The following is a 22,092-nucleotide window of genomic DNA, read 5'->3' as shown; positions in this document are numbered from 1 at the left end:
CCCTTGTCTTCCCTCCAGTTCTGGTCTCTAAGTTCCTTCTTCAGACAGGTGCAGCTGGGAAGACACAGCCTGGGAGCTGCAGCGTGGGAGAGTCTCAGCACTCATTTTGCTGGCCTTCTATCAGCTGGAACCTCCTGCCAGTTGGGCAGGATCTGGGCCAGGCCTAATCCCTGCACAGAGAGGCCCCTGGGACGGAAGCAGGGCGCTGAGCCAGGTGTCTGCAGCATGCAGTTTGTCGTCAAGAGCCCTGATCTGGAGAGGCCAGAGCTGTGACAGTAAGCCCTGGTTAGCTCTCCCAGTCCTCTGGGCTAGAACAGTGGCAGCAACCAAAGTACACAGCAAGGACCAGGGCGGAGAAACTAGGGAACACTCGTCCTCTCTGAAGCCCTTTCCTTGAGTGGAGATGGTAGCAAAAAGGCAGGCTCATTTAATAAAAAGAACATGAGTGGGGAGTGAGAAGTCCAAGCATTTGTTCTTAACGTTTTTACTTACTAGCTGTTGGACTTTGGACTAGTCACTTAAATAGGCAGTTTTATTTTCTGTGAATTAAGAATAGAAGACAGGATTTAATGATCTTTAAGCTTGAAATCCCAGATTTTAATATTTTTAAATGTCCTTTAAAAATGCTTCTCCAAAGTGAGTCTGCTCTGTTTTATACCATACGTTTATACAGTTTGTGGCCATTTCCTTAAAAATACCTTTGCTGATTTCAAAGTCAACTTCTGCTTTGCCCATGAAAAAAATTTTAAAACCCAGCAAATACAGAATTACTATGACTGCAAGCCTTATCTGGAATGGAGATTTTATTACCTTTCTTAGTGTAATCATCCCAATTACTATAACTAGGTAATATGGATAAAGAATGGTGAAGAATTATAATGCTTTCAGAAAGGCTTTTTTTTTTTTTTTGCAATTTTGTACATTCCTCTGAGCTTATCGTAATAAATAAGCTCTCAATATCCTTTATCTGTTTCACCCATTCTCCCCCAACTACCTCCCCTTTGATAACCATCTCTGTTATTTAAGAGGCCGGTGGGGCTTTTTTGTTTGTTTGTTTGTCTCTTTTTTTCTTCACTTGTCCATTTATTTGTTTTGTTTCTGTGTATGAATGAAATCAAATGGTATTTGTCTTTTCTCTGACCGACTTATTGCATAATGTCCTCTAGGTCCATCTGTGTTGCCACAAATGGCAAGATCTCATTTTTTTTATGAATGAATAATACACCATTCCTTCTTTATCTGTTTATCTGTCAGTGGACACTTGGGTTGCTTCCATAATTTGGCTGTTAGTAAATTATGTTGTAATAAACATAGGGGTACATATCGATTTTTGAATTAGTGTTTTTCATTTTCTTTGAGTAAATGCTAAGTAGTGGTATTACTGTATCATATGGTATTTCTATTTTTAATTTCTTGAGGAACCTCTATATTGTTTTGCACAGTGGCTATACTAATTTGCATCCTTACCAACAGTGCACAAGGGTTCCCTTTTTTTTCACGTCCTCGCCAGCACTTGTTATTTCTTGTGTTTTTGATTCCAGCTGTTCCAACTGGTGTGAGATGATAACTCATTGTAGTTTTGACTTACATTTCCCTGATATTATGGATGATGTTGAGTATCTTCTCATGTGTCTGTTGGCCATCTGTATGTCTTCTTTTGAAAAATGTGTCTTCAGGTCCTCTGCTCATTTTTTAATTGAATTCCTTCTCTTTAGAGTTGCCAATTTGTTTGCAATTTTATTTTTTTACTTTAATTTTTTTATTTAAATTCAATTAGTCAACATATAGTAGTACAGCATTAGTTTTGGGTATAGTGTTCAACAGTCCATTAGTTGCATATATCACCCAGTGCTCATTACATCAAGTGCCCTCCTTAATGTGTATCCCCCAATCACCTTATCCCCCCACCCACCTCCCCTCTAGCAGCCCTCAGCTTGTTTCCTATAGTAAAGAGTCTCTCATGGTCTCTCTCCCTCTCTGATGACTTCCCTTTCAGTTTTCCCTCCCATCCCCTATGGTCCTCTGTGCTGTTTCTTATATTCTACATGTAAGTGAAACCATATGATAGTTGTCTTTCTCTCATTGACTTATTTTGTTCAGCATAATACCCTCCATTTATATCCACATTGATGTAAATGGAAAGTATTCTTTCTTTCTGATGGCTGAGTAATATTCCATATTGTGTGTATGTGTGTGTGTGTGTGTGTGTGTGTGTGTGTGTACACACCACGTCTTCTTTATCCATTCATCTGTTGATGGACATCTGGGCTCTTTCCCCAGTTTGGCTATTGTGTACATTGCTGCTATAAACATTGGGGTGCCAGGTATCCCTTCGGATCACTACATTTGTATCTTTGGGGTAAATACCTACTAGTGCAATTGCTGGATCGTAGGGTAACTCTATTTTTAACTTCTTTTTTTTTTTAATTTTTTTAACACTTTTTTTTTTAAAGATTTTATTTATTTTCTTGACAGACAGAGATCACAAGAAGGCAGAGAAGCAGGCAGAGAGGGAGTTGGGAAGCAGGCTTCCTGCTGAGCAGAGAGCCCGATGCGGGGCTCCATCCCAGGACCCTGGGATCATGACCCGAGCCGAAGGCAGAGGCTTAACCCACTGAGCCACCTAGGTGCCCCTATTTTTAACTTCTTGAGGAACCTCCATGCTGTTATCTAGAGTGGTTGCACCAGCTTGCATTCCCACCAGCAGTGTAGGAGGGCTCCCCTTTCTCTTCATCCTCGCCAACATCTGTCATTTCATGTCTTGTTAATTTTAGGCATTTTGACCAGTGTGAGGTGGTATCTTACTGTGGTTTTGATTTGTATTTCCCTGATGCCAAGTGATATGGAGCATTTTTTTGTGTGTCTGTTGACCATTTGCATGTCTTCTGTGGAGATATGTCTGTTCATGTCCTTTGCCAGTTTCTTGACCAGATTATTTGTTTTTTGGGTGTTGAGTTTGGTGAATTTTTTATATATCTTGGATACTAACCCTTTATCTGGTAATTCATTTGCAAGTATCTTCACCCATTCTGTAGGTTGCCTTTTATTTTTGTTGGCTGTTTTCTTTGCTGTGCAGAAGCTTTTTATCTTGATGAAGTCCCAATAGTTTATTTTTGCTTTTGTTTCCCCTGCCTTTGGAGGCATGTCTAGCAAGAAGTTGCTGCTGCCATGGTCAGAGAGGTTGTTGCTTGTGTTCTTCCCTAGGATTTTGATAGATTTCTTTATCACATTTAGGTCTTTCATCCATTTTGAGTTTTTCTTTGGGTGTAAGAAAATGGTCCAGTTTCATTCTTCTACGTGTGGCTGTCCAATTTTTCCAGCACTGACAGAAAAAGTTGTCATTTTTTTAAGACAAAAATGGCTTACAGGAGAGTGCCTGGGTGGCTCAGTCAGTTGGGCAACTGCCTTCAGCTTGGGTCATGATCCTGGAGTCCAGGGGTCAAGTCCCACATCAGGCTCCTAGCTCGCAGGGAGTGTGTTTCTCCCTCTGACCTTCTCCTCTCTCTCTCTCTCTCTCTCTCTCAAATAAATAAATAAATAAATAAAATCTTAAAAAAAAAATCTTAAAAAAATATTTACAAGAAGTGATTGATAGTATAAAGGATATCTTTTTAATAAAGAACTGTGGGTAGTTTGTTGTATTTTGACAATTAATTCCCTCAGTGTATTTTTAGAAATGCATACTGCATTTGTTCACAGCATTTGGTGCGGTGTTTAATGCTATATAATAGATTTAGAGTAATTTAGTCAACAATTTAGAGGTACTATTTTCTACTTGTGGATTTTAATATGCAATCATAATTTCAAAGATTAATCCACACACATGCACTAAGTTTTACTTAACTGCCAGATGTGTATTTCAAGCAATTTCTCTTTTTCCTCCTTTAATGAAATATTTAATGAAAGAAACAATGAGATCAATAAAAATAGGATAGCGAACTTGAGAGCACCTTATTCTGGAATTCATATTTGGTTTGAAGGTAGTTTCTCAGTTTAAAATGTCTTCAGCTACACTTAAAGGTTCCAAATAAAGCTTTATTGATGAGGATAAGTGCCTGAAAGAACAAGCTATTTGGACTGACAAGAGGGGAATAGTTAAAGTCTATATATCAGATTCTATAAAGGACATATGCTTCAGATGTTAGGTTTCTGTCTTTAATTCCTAAAGGAGAAGACACTTGTCTAGTCTGGCACAAGAGGAGTTTATATTTTATTGCTGACAGCTCTGTTAAAACTGTGGCAGTCTTCTGGGAACATTCTTGGTCCTCTCAGGCTTAACATATGTGATGTTTGCTGACAAAGGAGGATAAATTGTTTTGTTGCTGATTCTGAGTTTGAACTTCTTGAAACCTACCTACCTATATTCTCTCGTCCATTATTTCTGGTTAGTTAGAGCAGCATGCCTTCACCTTCTTAGATGTAGAAATGAAAACTTCATTTTATGAATTGTAAAAAAAAAAAAAAAATTAAATCTTAGCTCCTTTGGGCAGTTTTGACTCTTCCGTCTTAGGGAAATCTACTTTAAGTACTGTATTTGAAAGCAAGTTTCCCTTTAAGGAATTCTTTTTTTTTTTTTTTTTAACATCAGAACTTCCTGATGACTCAAATTGCTCATGCAAATTTAACTTGGTCTTTGTCACTAAACTGGCTATTACAGGACAAGCCTGTGCTTTAGAAGACAACTTGGTGGTCATGGTGAGAATATTTAAGTAATAGTTTATTTCAGCTTGTTCTACCCAGTCATTGGCTCATTGCTGCCAGCCATCAGTTTCCCTGCCATACCAGGAGAACCTGTCATTTACATCCGATCACTATGTTAGGACTCACACTATGCAATATAAGGAAAGACGCTAGAATCTGAGGGTGGAAGTTGGAAGGGGGTGTATGACAGCACAGGGCTGGGTGAGGACTTAGTTGACCCTTTTTCTTTCTCTCTTCTAAAAACAAGTCCTTTTCCTCCTGTGTACACAGTAATAGGCATTTCAGAGAACAAAAGAGTAGTAGAGTGAAAATTAAGTTTTCTTCTCCTCCTGTTTTTTTATTCCTTTCCCCACAGGCAGTTCCCTTTACCTGTTCCTTATGTTTCTTTTCAGAGATAGAATATGTGTATGTAAGCACTTCTTTTTTTTTTTTTTTAATGCAGATAGTACATAGCATACCCACTGCTCTTTGTTTTGCCTTTTCTCTCAACAATTTATTATGGTTGGCTCCATATTAATACATACAGATTTATTGGCCTCTTTGGCTGCATTTTGTAAGCTGTGCCATAATTTATTTAGCCACTTTTCTTCTGGAATCTGAGGTTGTTTTTAGTCTTTTGCTAGAAACAGTGTCACAGTGACTATCCCCGCACAGAAGTCTTTGTGTGTATAAATACAGGGTAAATGCCTAGGATAAAAGGTGCCATTGATCACTCTCTGAAACTTGTGAAACACACCCAGTGCCTTCCAAGTTTAGTTCAACCAGTCAATTCAATGAACACATTACACATTCTAGGCCCTGTGCGGGTCCCGGGGATCAGACACTGCCTCTGCCTTAAATAAATTAGCTTCATTCTCCAGTGACTGTGATGCTCACAGGGAAGGTGCCAGGTGACCAGTCACAACAGGAAGGAATGCCTTCTGCTCTCAAGATTTAAGGAAGCATTTGAAGCTGGGTGGGAGTTAGAGGTGGGAAGTGGCAGTGAAGGACACGTGGGATGGTACAGGACAGTGCCCCAGGGTGCCTCCTGGCCGCACTGCCTCCCCCTCATGGCACCCTCACCATCCCTGCAACATGCCAGGCCTGCTCCTGCATGTGCCCTCTGCCTAGACTGCTCCCCCTAGATTTCTTTATGCCTCTGTCCCCTTACATTGGTGCCCAGAGGGCCTCGGAGCTCCTCAGCCTGGGCCCTTATGGCTTGAGTGTTGTCGGAAACAGTGCTTCGAGTTCCTTCACTCTGCTCTTCCTCTTGATGCCACCAGAAAGGTGTCTCTCATGATGGCATCATGTCATGACTGGCTCCCCCGGGGTGTTCGGCACTGCGGTAACCATTCTGGCCTTCTTGGCCATTTGCCCAAGGGCAGAGCAGACCCTTCACTGAGGCTACTACAGTGCAGCCAACATCTGTCAGTCCCACCAAGATTTTATGAAGGTTGAGCATTTGGGGAAGAGCAGGGCAGGGCCCCTCAGGGCACTGCTTGCTTCAGTTTAAGGTTCCCTGCTCAGAACCTGGAAGTCCCTCCTCAGAGTTGGGGGGAAAGGGTCTCCTCTCTGTTTATCTCCTCCTCATCTCTGTCTGCCTAAGACTGGATTCTCTCTCCACAAAATGAGTGTTCCCGGTGACTTACTTAGAACTCAGGCCCCATGCCTCCAAAGAGGAAGTTCCCTCCTCGTGAGAATCTGAGGGCCCTGGGAGATCTAATTTCAGATTTCAGTGTCCATTTTCTATCCCCTAGCCACAGGATTGGTCACTCAGGCCCAAAGCCCCAAGAATATTTATATTACCAACAGTCCAGTATCAGTGTGCATGATAGGATTTAGACCTAAATGTAACCACAAGTTGGGCTTTATTGGTTTTGTCCTTTTTAGGGTGAGGAAAAGCCCTCACCATATCCACTTTCTTTAGTCCTCTTGTTTCCTGAAAACTTCTAATGGAGAATGATGGGGAGCATTATTATGTTATCTCTGTGTTCCTTGAGGCAACAAACATCTTCCTCAAAGAAACCACAGAGCCTCAGAAGCCTGTTAGCTTTGCCAAAACATGCACCCAGTTTACACTAAACCCTTCGCTCTGAAACATCAAGATGCAGGTTAATTTCCCAGCTTGCCCCAGAACAGTGGGTAGGGACTTGCTTTACATTTACATAACAGAAATTTTGCTATTAAGTTGGTTTTCTTAGAAGAAAGGAACAGTCAACCTCAAAGATAAATTCAGGTCTCTTTCTTTAATAAAACGGAACACGAGTAAGCTTTGAAATGATGTTTTTGTACTGCTGCCCATCAAGGTTTAAAAAAAAAAAAAAACCTATCAGGTCTGGGCATACCTCTTTCTCTTCTTAAATTAACACTCTGAGAGGTAGCTAGGGCGCCATGTAGAATCAGAGGAACCTGGTGTCGTAGTTGGGATCTAAGCTGGTTTCACACGTCTGAGTCCTCCAGTTCCTAGTCTGGATCCTAGTGAGCAGAGACAAGGCCGTTCCGTGTCTGTGTGTGGTTTAGATAGACTTAGCCCTGTTTTAAGTATGGTCTTTTACAGAGGACTTGGTGTTATGTCAGGATGTGGAAGGGGTGGAGAGTGGTGGTAAGAAATGGGGCAGTCGTAAGACATGAATCTTGCTCATAGAGAGCTTGTCATATAGATGGAGAGGTAAACACGGAAATGAAAAGTTGAATAAAATCGTTTTATACTTAACTGCCAAGTGAGCTGAATGGAAGATAACATGTGATGTAAAAATATACAGGAAAGATTGATTACTTGTTGAGGTTTTATTTATCTAAATTTTAAACATATTAGTTTGAGAAATAACGGAATTTGTTAAGAAAGCATATCCATCACATTTATTATTATGAGCCAGTAGCTTATATATTAATAGCTTTATATGTCTTCCTATTTGTATCTAACATATATGTGAGCGGTATAAAAGAAAGAATTTATGTGTTTGGGTTTACTTCTAAATAACAATAACAAAAAAGGATCATGAGCTTTTTTGTGATTCACTTTTACTCACATTGGGTTTTTAAACATTTTGAAATCCAGGGACAGATACTCTATTGAGATCTGACAAAATGTCCCAAGGTATAAAGGTATAAAATAGGTGAAAGAAGAGGTACTGTGGATCAGGTGAATTGGCCATTCTCTCTGTTTGTCAGGACAATAAAGACTTGCCACCTGCTACAGGAACACTGTCTCAGGGCTTGAGGATAGGTGGCTGTTCTAAACATATATGTCGGTGCAACAGTAGACTCAGTGTGGGCTAGACACCACGCCAAGAGCTGGAAGAAAAGCAGATGAACTGTGGTCCTCCTTTTAGGGAAGCTGCAGTCTGGTGTGGGATGGAGGGCAGCTGACATGTGAGTGAAGGACTTGGCAAGTCCACTCAGCCTCGGGGCTTCAGTCAGTCAGAGAAGAGCAAGGCTTGTTACCTGTACCAGGGAGGGGAGGGGAGGGCAAGTCAGGAAAGCTGCTGGAAGACTTGGCCAGAGTATAACTTTGAAGGACATGTATGCATTCCAAGATCAGAGACCATGTTGTGCAAAGGAGCTGATGTGAAAGCAGATAATTACAGGTAATTTGCCTCAAACATAAAAAGGAAGGAATGGGAAGAAACAAGGCTGGAGTAATAGCAGGGGAGGTCTTTCGATTTTGGACTTTTAGGATAAATTCCAGAGAACCCATTAAGCTCTTTAGCAGAGAAGTGACCTGATCAGATGGTGTTTTAGTTCATGGTGACAGCCAATATGTTGTGAGTGTTGTATGAGCCAAGTGTACCATGAAGCATTTCCTATGCATTTTTCATTTAATTCACACAAATACCCTGAGTCAGGTATGGTCCTTGTATTAGAGATCCTGGAGAGGAACAAAGGGCAGCTCAAATGGGGCAATAGAGGAGAATTTGAGGTAGGGACTATTTATGAAATTGTGGGCATGATTGAAAATGTGAAACCCATCAGGCTAGCAATAGTGGGGGGCTTTTAACCAAGTCTTTACCAAGACCCCAAGATATAACTTGACCTCTGCTCAAACAGTATGATAAGAGAAGAGAAAAAATTAAAAGCACAGGAGAAAATTCAGAAAAATAGGATCATAATTTAAAAGCCGTAAGCCATAAAATTAAAAAACAGTATGTATTTAGTTTGACCCAAATCTTTTTTTCCCTTGAATTGGCTCGTTAATTTGAACTGATTTGGTTGGACATGTATTGTAAACACATTAAAACCTCTCAGTTAAAGTCACGTCAGAGGGCAACTGGGTGCTCAGTTAGTTAAGCTTGACTTCGGCTCAAGTCATGATCTTGGGGTTGTGGGATTGAGCCCTGCGTGTTGGGCTCACGCTCAGCACAGAGTGTGCTTGTCTCTCTTCCTCTGCTTTTCCACCCCCCTCCCCAATAAATAAATAAAATCTTTAAAAATAAAGTTCATGTTAGTAAAGGACACCTCAGAAAAAAGGACACCTTTTTAAATGCTTTTTAAAAAAAAAATTTTACGGGCGCCTGGGTGGCTCAGTGGATTAAGCCGCTGCCCTCGGCTCAGGTCATGATCTCAGGGTCCTGGGATCGAGTCCCACATCGGGCTCTCTGCTCAGCAGGGAGCCTGCTTCCTCCTCTCTCTGCCTGCCTCTCTGCCTACTTGTGATCTCTCTCTCTGTCAAATAAAGTAAAATCTTTAAAAAAAAAATAAAAATAAAAAAAATAAAAATAAAAAATAAAAAAAAATTTTACTTGTTATTTGTCAGAGAGCACAAATAGGAGGAGCAGCAGGCAGAGGAAGAAGCAGGCTTCCCACTGTACAAGGAGCCCAGTAAGGGACCTGAGCCCAAGGCAACTGCTTAACCAGCTGAGCCACCCAGGCATCCCCGGAAGAGTTTTTTCTTGTGTCATTATATGTCCTACAGATGAGCTTTGATCACACCTGAGTTTGAGATTTCTGGGAAAAAAGGGGGGAAGCAGAGCCCTCAGTGCCCTGTAAAATAAATATCCCCCCTCAGACTCCTTCCCTCCTTTCCTTTTCTTCCCTCCTTCCTTCTTTCCTCCCCTCCCCCCATTTCTTTCTCTCTCTCTCCCTTTCTTTCTTTTCCTCTTTCTTCCTTCCTTTCCTTTCCTCCCTCCCTCCTTCCTTCTTTCCTTCGTCTTTCTTTCTTTCTTTCTTTCTTTCTTTCTTTCTTTCTTTCTTTCTTTCTTGTTTAACTATTCCCCTCTAAATTACAAGTCTCTGGCTAACTAGTTGCTTTCCACTTCAGAAAAAATCAGCAGATGAGACCTCTTCTCATTCCAGCAGTTAGACCTTAAGTAAAGGTTTCTGAGCATTTCTCCAGAGTACTTCCTTACCAAATTTCTCTTTTCCTTGAGGGTCTGTTGTGTGATTGTTCTGTGAGGCTCTCTACACAACATCAGTCATGTTCTCTCATTTCCTCATATTTTTGGAACCTCCTTCCAGTAAAACCAGCATGTGTTTTTCTTTAAAAGATTTTATGTATTTGGGCGCCTGGGTGGCTCAGTGGGTTAAGCCGCTGCCTTCGGCTCAGGTCATGATCTCAGGGTCCTGGGATCGAGTCCTGCATCGGGCTCTCTGCTCAGCAGGGAGCCTGCTTCCTTCTCTTTCTCTCTGTCTGCCTCTCAGTGTACTTGTGATTTCTCTCTGTCAAATAAATAAATAAATAAGTCTTAAAAAAAAAAAGATTTTATGTATTTATTTGGGAGAGAGAGAGAGAGAGAGCATGAGCAGGTGAAAGGGCAAAGGGAGAGGGAGGGAGAAGCAGACTCCCCACTGAGCATGGAGCCTGATGGGGGACTCAATCCCAGGACCCCGGGATCATGACCTGAGCCAAAGGCAGACGCTTAACTGGCTGAGCCCCCCAGACACCCCAAAAGCAGCTTGTGTTTTCTCCTCATTTCTCTTTCTTGTCTTCACCCTTTTGCTCTCCCTCTCCCACCAGGCTGACCTGCCCCCATTCCGGACTTGGGAGTCACTCATTCTCTGCCGCTCCATCTGCATGGAGCCCAGGAACACATTTGTTCCCAGATTCCCAGTCTTCCTGGAGATACAGTGGCACTGCCTGTATTCATCCTGGCATAGCTACTTACTACTGTGTAACCTGGGATAAACCCATTTCCTTTCTGTTAAATTAGGATACCAATAATCATACTACTTTCTCAGTTGTTGTAATGACTAAATGATGTCATGTATGTAAAAACCTAATAGATTGTAACTTCTCATTAAATTCTCATCAGGTGTACACTAGCATATTCACTGATTTTTCATATTTTAGTATTATCTATAGTAAGACCAGGTAAAAATATTGTATTACCCCTACACACAACTTTTAAAAAAGTTTTAGGTGGTTTAGAAAGGAAATGGGAAGGATTTTCTCATAAACCTTCCAGAGGAACACTCTTAATTTTGTATTTTCCTTAAAAACTCAAAAATTAATGGAAGCATATGTTGTCATTTCAAATGTTATATATGTATGATGTCATTTTTATAATTGGCTTCTTATTAAACATAAAGGATATACCTCTGGCATAAAATCATAATTATTTTTACATAATTTGACCTAATTATAGTTGTGATGATTCAACAATCTTTCTTTAACACATACCAGTGTACACCCTTAGAATATTTGGTGTGTATATATATAAATACATGTTTATAACCAAATGGTCTAAAAGTTCTGAATAATATGTCTTGATTTAAGACTGAGAGTCTTATGGTGAACTTAGTATGTTTTACCTCTAATTTTTAAAAATTGGGGAAAAGGGTCGCCTGGGTGGCTCAGTCAATTGAGCATCCGACTCTTGGTTTTGGCTCAGGTCATGAGCTCAGAGTCATGAAATTAAGGCTCTGAGCTCAACGGGGAGTCTTCTTGGGACTCTCTCTCTCTGTCTCTGCCCCTTCCTCACTGCAATGTCTGTCTGTCTGCCTCTCTCTCAAATAAATAAATTATTTTAAAAAATAAAAGTTTGGCGAAAACCAGCATGAATATGCATTCATCAAAATTGCCAATTTAGTCAGATTATGAAATTCATTTTCTGTACTGCGTTGTCATTTCACATTGGAATAATAACTATGGGTCTCACTAAATGAGAAGCAGAAACTAGAAAACGAAATGTAAGCCAGTGAGCTGTGAAAATGATGTCACACTCTGCTGGAAATGATTTCACATTCTCTGTGCATGCGGATGTGATGTGAGGGGTTCACTGAGGTAGAATTATTTACTTAAAGGCCTTTTTAAGAATTGGAGCTTACATGATCATCACACATTTAATTTTAGTAGTATTTTCTTAGCATCACTGAGTTTTAGTACTTGGACAACTCAAAGTGTCCTTAGTCTGATCCATGGATCAGCAAAACTTTTTCTTAAAGGGCCAGATACTAAATGTAGCCTATGGGTCCCAGTCTGTGCCAACTACTCAGCTCTGCCGTTGAGCACAAAGTGGTAGATGATATGTGAATGAATGGGTGTATCTGTGTTCCAGCAAAATTTATTTACAAAGACAGGTAGCTGGCTCACAGGCACCTGAGGAATCTGATCTCAGCCCTTTTTATTTTATGCATAACATAGCAAGCAAGCTTACATGATTTAATCGAGGAGACACAACTAACTAGTTAGTGTCAGAACCACTATCAGGCATTTAGTTTTTTCATGTCACAAGTCTTCCAAAATGTAGGCTAATGCTCTGATAACAGCATATCGCTCATATGGTAGTCAGCCAAAGGATTCTGACTGATTGGTCTTACCATCATCAGATCTGTTTCATTTAAAGAAGTATTTCCTAGAGCGGTATGTTGTTTTTAATTTCTATACAAAATAGAAAATAAAGTTTTTCTATTTGTGAAATTTAAGTATTTGAATATTTTCTTTCTTTCTTTCTTTCTTTCAAAGATTTTTTAAAATTTAAATTAAATTAGCCAGCATCTTTAGTTTTTCATACAATGTTCAATGAACCATTAGTTGCATTTAACACCCGGTTCTTATCACGTTCCCTCCTTAATGCCCATCACCCAGTTACCCCATCGCCCCGTCCACCTCCACAACCCTCAGTTGCAGGTAGACTCAGGAGTCAGGAGTCTTTTTTACTTCTTTATTTGAGAGCAAGAGAGAGAGCACGAGCAGTGGGGAACGGCAGCGGCAGAGGGAGAGACTCCCCACTGAGCAGGGAGCTGGACACCTTGATCCAGGGCCCCGAGGTCATGACCTGAGCCAAAGGCAGACACTTAACCAGTTGAGCCATCCAGGCATCTCTGAATATTTTCTTTCTTTTTAGAATGTCTGTATTAAGATATTATGATTGTTTCTGTTATTTAAAATGCAGATTAAGAAAATCTATGCCCTTTACGATAGATAGTAATTAGGCATAACTTATTAACTTTAAAAATTCAAAGATAAGTAAATAAAATCAGAGCAAAATAGAATACTGCCTTAATATCTTTAAATGCCTTCTGCACTTAATTTCATTTTATTAGAATTTATCTTCAATGAATATTATTATTCAGTTGAAAGACTCTAACAGTTGCCAATCAAAACATTCTTAAGGGATTTTGGAATGCTGCAAAGACTAGCTTCTGTTAAAATAGAAATCTGGATGGAAAGGAAAACAAAGATGTTTCATCAAAGGAAAGAATTGTAATTCCAAAACTTTTTTTTCCACTTTAAGCAATACCATGTGATATTAAATATATGAAAGTACCCTCAAATATCCACATTTCCTGCTCCCTGTGATGGCAAAAATGGGCAAGGGGGATTGGAAAAATCCAGCTTTCATAGTGCGTATAGAGAAAGATTGAGCATTGAAGTCTTTTATTATTTTTCACATTAAAAAATATTTCAACCAAATTTTAGTTTTCAGTTAAATTAAATTCAACAAGTGTAGGTCATTATTGTCTAGGATGTATTTTGAAATTCATAAATTTTGCCATGAACAGACTTGAGGTTTGTATAACAATCCAGCAAGACATGAGGAGTACCTAAGGAGGAAGAAAAGAGGGAAATTACAAAGTAAAATATGTTGAATTTTGTAATTTTATACATGGAAGGAACCTACAATGAAATGAGCCTTCTGGTTTTGGTGAATGAATGGATGCTGATGTTTATACTTTTTTTTTTTTAAGTTTTATTTATTTATTTATTTGACAGAGAGAGAGAGAGATCACAAGTACAAAGAGAGGCAGGCAGAGAGAGGGGGAAGCAGGCTCCCTGCTGAACAGAGAGCCCTATGCAGGAGTCTATCCCAGGACCCTGAGATCATGACCCGAGCTGAAGGCAGAGACTTAACCCACTGAGCCACCCAGCAGCCCCGATGCTGATGTTTAGTGGTGAGTTCTAGAACATGGGAAGAGAAAACATTAGTTGGAGAATTAAGGGCAGGAAAAATGTTTGTGATACCCATGTAAGATGAAGTGTACTTTTTAAAAATAGAAATCTAAAGTTTTAGGGGAAGATTGATGCTAGAGGTATTTATTTGAGATCATTAGCTTACAGAGAGTACAAAGCCATGGGAGTAAATAATATCACCCAAGAAATGTCGTCAAGTACAAAGGGAAGAGGTTGAAGCCAGAACTCTGGAGGACACCAGAAGCAAATACTTTTTGTTTTGTGTGATGGTTGTTGATGGATACATTCTAGGAGCAGCAGTAAAGAATTTTCAGACTGCTTTAGCACATCACAAGATATTAATATAAATCCTCCAGGAGGAAGGGGACTCCATTAAAAATTTATATGAAAAAGGGGTACCTGGGTGGCTCAGTGGGTTAACCTCTGCCTTCAGCTCAGGTCATGATTCCAGGGTCCTGGGATCAAGCCCCGCATCAGGCACTCTGCTCCGTGGGGAGCCTGCTTCCCTCTCTCTCTCTCTGCCTGCTTCTCTGCCTTCTTGTGATCTCTCTGTCAAATAAATAAATAAAATCTTAAATAAAACCTTAAAAAATTTATATAAAAAAAAAACATTTCTGACCCATTTCCAGGACTATGGAAAATTAAAAAAAAATATGTATATATATGTATGTGTGTGTGTGTGTATGTATATAGGCATATATATGCCTACGTTTTATATATATATATATATATATATATATATATATATATATATATATATATATATAAAGGGCAGAGGGAGGCATATATATATGCCTTACGCTATGGACTGGCTCATAGAATAGAGAAGTCTTTTCCTTTCCAGCCTAAACTGCCAGATGGTAAAATATTACCCAGGTATTTCGTGTCTGTTTGGAATCAAGTTGTGAAGAAAAGAGCTGCTCTCCTAGAAATACTGATTTTGTGATTAAGAGCAAGACACTCTTTTTTTGATTGTTTAGTTTGGGGAATGAGGTATGTTGAGAAAGACGTGGGAGTTGCTGTAATATAAAAACAAAACTACTGACAGACACAAAAGAGTGGCACATCCTGTGAGATATGGTGGAACCTATGCCTTTATAGCATATTTCAGTTGATATTTGCAAGCTCATCTTTCTTTTGCCATTACTCCACTTAATTAAAAAGAAACGAGTCATTGTTACCAGTTCTTTCTCAATTCTTTGGTCAAAGAATTGAGCAGAGACATGGGAGTTATCATTCTTGAACCCCTGTCCTAGGTTTAGCAACTTTCTTCATAAAATTAGAGGCTACTCAATCCCTAGCCAATCTTACCACATGCGCAAGGGATACATTGGAATTTGAAAGAGTAATGAGGTGTGCAGTGTGCGTGGAATATAAAATCTAACATGTATCTGTATACAGCTAAGAGAAAGTTTCCTGTTTTTGGAAACTGAAACAATTTACTAGTGAAATGCATTTACTCCTGGACTCATAGCGCATTTCCTGTACTGACATGCAGATGGCTGTAGGCACTTGTGGTTGGGGTCATGTTGAGTGTCCATAGGATATCTTTATGCCTATGCCTAGTGAGGAATGGGATAGTTCCAGATCTGAAACCTGTGACAGATGGAAGTTGGAGATTAGATGTTGTGAGAAATCACCTGTGGATGACATCAAAACATGGCATTAGCCACCGTTCGTTATACATATTTGTGAAAGCACTGGTTTGACTTTTGACTTGATAATCCTTGACAAAACCAGCAGTTAAGGGCAGATGGGGGAAGATCCCAGGAGACCACGCCACTCCCTATCTGAGGTCAAAGGAATAAATTTAGAAGAAGAGGAGTAGCCAGCAGTGTCCATTGCAGCTTTCAGAACTGTTAGATAAGGCCTGAAGGGTGTCCATTGGTTGATGCTAATCAACTACTAGTCTGTTGAGGTAGAATTTTGGAAGCATTATCACACGATTTATTTTGTGCCCCGCCAGAGGGTAAAACCAGGCTCAGGGTGGTAGCCGATGTTGGGATCACCATGTTATAGAGATAATATAAAGGGATTTTTTCATTGGGTAAGAAGTTAATTATAAAGTTTAACTCATCTGGAAGTCTAAAATTCTTTTGTGCTAGCTAGTATCAAGGTTGCCCAACGTGGAATAACTGGCAGTAGGCTTTGAACAGCAGGACTTTTTACTCTCGTCTAGGGTTTCTCATGAGTTAGAAATGATAATGTGTTAAAGTGGGATACTCTGGATTGTTCTGTAAGCCATTTTAAGTGCCCGTAGGAACATGCACCCTTTCGTAGGCACACACTCAGCTAAAGTGGTATTGTGCAAATAACTGTACTCATCTGTTGAGCATTACACTTTGCTTTTTGACTTTTAATTCAAACTAAGCATAATATAAGAAGTTTTGACAATAACCCATGAACTTCATCCTTTTTAAAAGGTGGTGTAGCTCTCTTCCTGTAGTGTAACCATAGCAACTGACAGGGAACAGAGAAAGAAAGCTTTCACACATGCTGTGCTAATTAATCCTGTCCTATAGTTTTTCCTTCAGCTGGAGGATGCAGTTTAATATATTCTGCATGAGTAAGTGTGTTTTGATGCATGACTGTAAATACATGGCGATATCTTTACCAAAAATATTTATTAAAAATATTGTTATATATTCCGACTTCAGGGTATACCCTTTTTTTAATTCTTTTTTTTTTTTGAGATTTTATTTATTTATTTGACAGACAAAGATCACAAGTAGGCAGAGAAGCAGGCAGAGAGAGGAGGAAGCAGGCTCCCTGCTGAGCAGAGAGCCCGATGCTGGGCTTAATCCCAGGACCCTAAGATCATGACCTGAGCGGAAGGCAGAGGCTTTAACCCACTGAGCCACCCAGATGACCCTATTCTTCATTTTAATAATTTGTTTCCTCCCTGAAAAATTTTGGGATCTGTATATCTTTTTAACTGAACAGACATATTTTTAAGATGAAAGCCTTTTGTTTATCATCATATAGGACACCTTCCACAAGAAAATTTCTAAATTATATTAAAGTGAGGTGGTAGAAGAGTTTTTCTCAAGCAATGCAGAGGAGTGTGTTTTTAAAATATAATAAGATTCTTCAATATGACACATTAATATGCAGACCATTTAAAAACAACACCTTAAAAAGTTAGATATTACAAGCTCATTTTCACTCTTTATTTGGGAGCTACATGACCCATGTCAGCGGTGTTTGGGTAGTCCTTCACCTAAACTTGTGAGAAGGGGGAGAATAATGGAAACAAAGAACTTTGCCTTTTTATGTTTTTCATATTTAACCACTTTTACAAACTTATATTCATAGTAAACATACTTGATCTGAAATCATATAATTATTTAGACTTATACTGTTTCTAGGTTATTTTGAGGTCTTATTCTCTCTTTAAAACTGGAAATACCAAAAAACAAAAACAAAAACAAAAACACCAACCTGGAAATACCACAGGTTTCTTTAATTAGCCTGGTCTTCTGAACTGTCAAAGATCTCAGTTTTTTCATTCTCTCCTTCTTCTAGCCTAGTTTTCTGTCAAGAGGGTCTTAGAGGAGCCGAGGGATCCAGCCTCAATGTTTTTGGCATCGCATTTCACTTGATGAGAGCATATAGAACAAGTCAGAACCCATTTCAAGGACTTGTTCTTAGCTCTATGGTCTCTGTATAGAAACATGCTCATTTGAGGAACTAAATCTTTTGATGGAATTATTAAATTCTGAAAACACTTTACCATCTAATTGTCCTACCTCTTGTGCAGTTTTACCTGAATGTAGGTAGGTTAAAACTTTGTAGAGAAAAGTGGAGGTTACTATGTAAATCTGTTATTAAAAGTAGTTGTTCCGGGGCACCTGGTTGGCTCACTCATTAAGCGTCTGCCTTTGGCTCAGGTCATGATCCCTGGGTCCTGCCTGGGATCAAGCCCTGCATTGGGCTCCCTGCTCAGCGGGGAGCCTGCTTCTCCCCCTCCCACTCCCCCTGCTTGTATTCCCTCTCTTGCTGTCTCTGTCAAACAAATAAATAAAATATTTAAAAAAAAATAGTTGTTCCATTCAGGTGCAGAAAAGTTGGGTACCATATATATATGTATGTATGTTTGTATATAGTCTGTGTTTTAATATTGAATACTTATCAACATTAGCCAATTTATAATATACCATTATATTTTTTTAAGATTTTATTTATTTATTGACAAAGAGAGACACAGCAAGAGAGGGAACACAAGCAGAAGGAGTGGGAGTAGGAGAAGCAGGCCTCCCACCAAGCAGGGAGCCCATTGTGGGGCTAGATCCCAGGACCCTGGGATCATCACTGAGCTGAAGGCAGATGCCTAAGGACTGAGCCACCCAGGCACCCCAGTATACCATTGTATTATTATAAAAACTGAATTGTAGAAAAAAATGAGTTACTATAACCGTAGTTGAATTAATTAGAAATTATTGGTCTTGTCAGCTGTCCTATTAATTTTAGCATTTTCATATAATACAGTAAAGGGAGTATCCAGTGTTTAATAAACAGCAGAAAAATCATGTTCCTAAATAGTAACATAAAAATATAAATAATCAACATTAAAATGAATGTGTTATGGTACATTTATTATAAAAATGTTATATGTGCTTTGAGCCTCACAGTGATAAATAACGGTTTTCACTTGTTATTAATGAACATGCCCATATAGAAAGCTATCACATGGATTTTTTTTTCTTTTGAGAAAGGACATCTATAGATTTTGTGATTTTTAAAAGAAGTTACATATTCATTGTAGAAAACTTGGGGGAAAAAAACCTTGAAAAATGTATTTAGTAAAGAAAAAAAAAAAAAAGCTGGAGGGGTGGCTGGGTGGCTCAGTCAGTTACGCATCCAAGTTTTGATTTTGGCTTAGATCATGATCGCAGGGTCATGAGATCAAGCCCTGCCTCCTGCTAATGCTGGGCGTGGGACCTTCTTAAGACTCTCTCTCTCCCTCTTCTTCTGTACCCCTCCCGAAAACAACAGCAGCAACAAAAGAAAAACCCAAAACTGGATAATCCCATTTTCCAGGGCTAACCACTGAAGACATTCAGATAGTTCCCGCCAGTCTTTTTTCTATGCTAAAGTACTTACTGCTATGAGGTCAAACTGAACAAACATAATTCTTCACTTAACATATTACTGTGACCATTTTCTCATTTTTAAAGTTCTTAGAAAACATCATCATCTCTATGTTCCAAACTTAACTCTTCCTTTATCGTTATTTATGTAGGTGGTTTTCAAATAGAGTTTCCTGAACATTTTCCAGTAAGTATTTGACAGACCACTGAAAGGAAAAGTAGTTTGGGGACAGCCCTTTGAGAAAAACATCTTATTCTCTTCTTTCAGATTCATAATGCATATTAGAAAAATGAAGGGCACTAAGAAGCCTCACAGGATGAAGACCTGTTTTAACTTTTTAAACCATCTTTTCCCAAAATTATTTGACATTGGAATCTTTTCTCAAAATACTTACTTAAAACCCCTAAAACTAAGGTTCCATGAAACTTCTTCGGAAAGTCCAGGAGATTTCTAAGCTTCTGAGTAATGTCTAATAGTTGATGAATTGTTTGTTTGAAGCTTTTCTGGAATTTTATCAGATTTATGATGCTTGATTAGGAAATATAAGTGATTATTGGTTACTAACATTATTTGAAACACGTAGGCAGCAATATACTTTCCCCAGCCTTTCTAGTAATCTCAACATTGCATTTGTGATTCTGTATTACAGTGTCATGTTTGACCTTTTAAAACTGTGAGCCTTCAAATTAAAATTTCCTTGTCTTATTAATGCCTATTAAACTTCTTTGTGTTTCCTTTAATCTACAGGTCTTGCAAGAGCAAAATCTGTCCCTAGCCACACATACTCCAATGAAGTAGTTACCTTGTGGTACAGACCTCCAGATGTCCTCCTGGGCTCGACAGAATATTCCACCTGCCTTGACATGTGGTGAGAAATGGAAGATTTACTCTAGCTAATTTATCTGTAATGCGCAGTCTGGGTCATGCCTAGACAAACATTCTAACAGTTTGAATGAAGATTAATGGTTCAGGAGTGTTGGCCTGTGTGTGGCAGAATTGCGGGATTTTTTTAAAAAACATGATTGGGAATATTCCGTAATCAGAGGCTCCCTTGCACATGGTGTCTGGGAATCGTTCTTGATGGACAGGGGCGGAGATACTTTTCTGTCAGTACAGCGATTTTTCTCCCTGAGGGTCTTAATTCGTAGCTGTGTTTTGTAACAAGGAGGCATGTATCTCCAAACAGCAGCGTGGATTGGAAATAGTAGGAAGCATGTTTCCAGTCAACAACAAAGCTCAGATTAAGTAGTCTAAAAATTTGGTGTAACTGTTAGTCACTAGATTTGATGTAGTACACTCTTGAGAACTTGGTACAAATCATTCCAAATGAAACAAAACAATTACTTTTTAGAAATATCACGTAAGTTAAATTTCAGTAGAGTCTCAGTTTCACATGGTGGTTTCGCAAAACTTAAAAACCTGCTATGGTGAGTGCTGTGAAGTGTGTAAACCTGGCGATTCACAGACCTGTACCCCTGGGGATAAAAATATATTATATGTTTATAAAAAAATAATAATAAATTAATTTAAAATAAAACCTGTTTAGGAGGCCCAAAGACTGACAAGATTTAATGCATAATTTTTATTTATAAGGTATAATGAGTTCCCAGAGTGCCTGGGTGGTTCAGTGGGTTAAAAGTCTGCCTTTGGCTTAGATCATGATCCCAGGGTCCTGGGATCAAGCCTTGTGTCAGGTTCGCTGCTCAGTGGGGAGTCTGCTTCTTTCTCTCCCTCTGCCCCTCCCTGCCACTTGTGCTCTTGCTCTCTCTCTCTCTCTCAAATAAATAATTTTTAAAAATCTTAAAGTATAAAGTATAATGAGTTTCTAATCTAATGTGATCTAAATCAGATAATCAAATAAGGGAATAATCTTTTAGTACTCAGGAAAGTCTTCTAGAGACTCGAAAATGTCCTCTATTAATAGAAAAATCCCCTTTCTAGACTCAGGGTTGTGTTCAAAGTGAAACAAATCACATTGCACTTGTGCTGTTTTATCATAGGAATCATCTTCCATGAATGGTTATGCTCCCGTGTATGAAATTCAGTTACATGTTCTTACAACGTTTATGACCTCTATAAAACTTCAGCCTGCGTTGTTTATCTTCCTGCCGAGTACTTACTTCACTGTTTTTCCCTCAGTAATCTTGGCTTTTAGTAAATTAGGCTGTAATGAGGCCTGGCATCTTTCCTGATGTTTTTGATCCAAACATTTTACAGTAAGAAAACAATCAAGTTCCTTGTGATGTAGGGCACAGTGTAGATTTTCTTAATTTAGGCTCCAGCAACCCCTCCCCTCTCCACCCCTTCATAGCCCTCCCCTCCCCCACAGCCGAATAGGATTTCAGAATCTGTGAAGCCACTGAAAATATATGCAACATTTTATGTACACATGGATATATTTATTTTTATGGGGTGTAGATCTGTAGCTTTCAATAGAGCTATAAAAGAATCTGGGTCACTAAACAGCCTAAAATCTATGGTCATAAATTTTGTAATGCCTCATAATAAATTTAATACAAAGTTAATGCATATTCCAAAACACTGAGAATAAAGCTGACCATCTATCATTAAGAAGCTGAGCCAATTCATTTTTTCATCATACTTTTTTTTTTTCTTTTAGGATGGTTGTTTATACAAAATATTTTTCCCCAAGACTAGGCAGAGGCTTGGGCAAAAGAAGTATTTTGATCATTAGTCATAATGGAGGAAAAGGTTGGAAATAAACGTCAGTTATCAGGATATCAGATACTGTCTTTCTCATTCCCTTTGTTGTTCCTGTCTTACAGTTGATCATTATATCAATAATCATTAGTTAATATTCTTGAGTTATAATCATTAGTTAATCATTAGTTAATATTCTTGAGTTATGGAACGTTTTAATTTTTTGAGTATGAAAATTCTAGGTTGCCTTTCAATGAGGTCAGTTAAGGACTCTGCTAATAGAACATAGTTTGGAAATATTTGTGGCTTGG

At 39.0% G+C, this 22,092-nt stretch overlaps 1 protein-coding gene across 10 annotated transcripts in view; it reads left to right on the top strand.

Moving 5' to 3' along the window:
* The window catches only part of CDK14 (cyclin dependent kinase 14), a 575,914-nt gene that overhangs the window by 314,627 nt on the left and 239,195 nt on the right, over positions 1 to 22,092 (top strand). For all 10 annotated transcript variants that reach the window (XM_082692298.1, XM_082692296.1, XM_082692295.1 and 7 more), the window contains one exon: positions 19,868 to 19,988. In XM_082692298.1, coding sequence (XP_082548424.1) covers positions 19,868 to 19,988 — 121 coding nt within the window. The remainder of the gene's footprint in view (positions 1 to 19,867; positions 19,989 to 22,092) is intronic.

Source organism: Mustela nivalis, assembly GCF_964662115.1.
Source record: "Mustela nivalis genome assembly, chromosome: 12".
Lineage (NCBI taxonomy): Eukaryota > Metazoa > Chordata > Mammalia > Carnivora > Mustelidae > Mustela > Mustela nivalis.
This window is presented reverse-complemented; position numbering and strand designations above follow the sequence as displayed.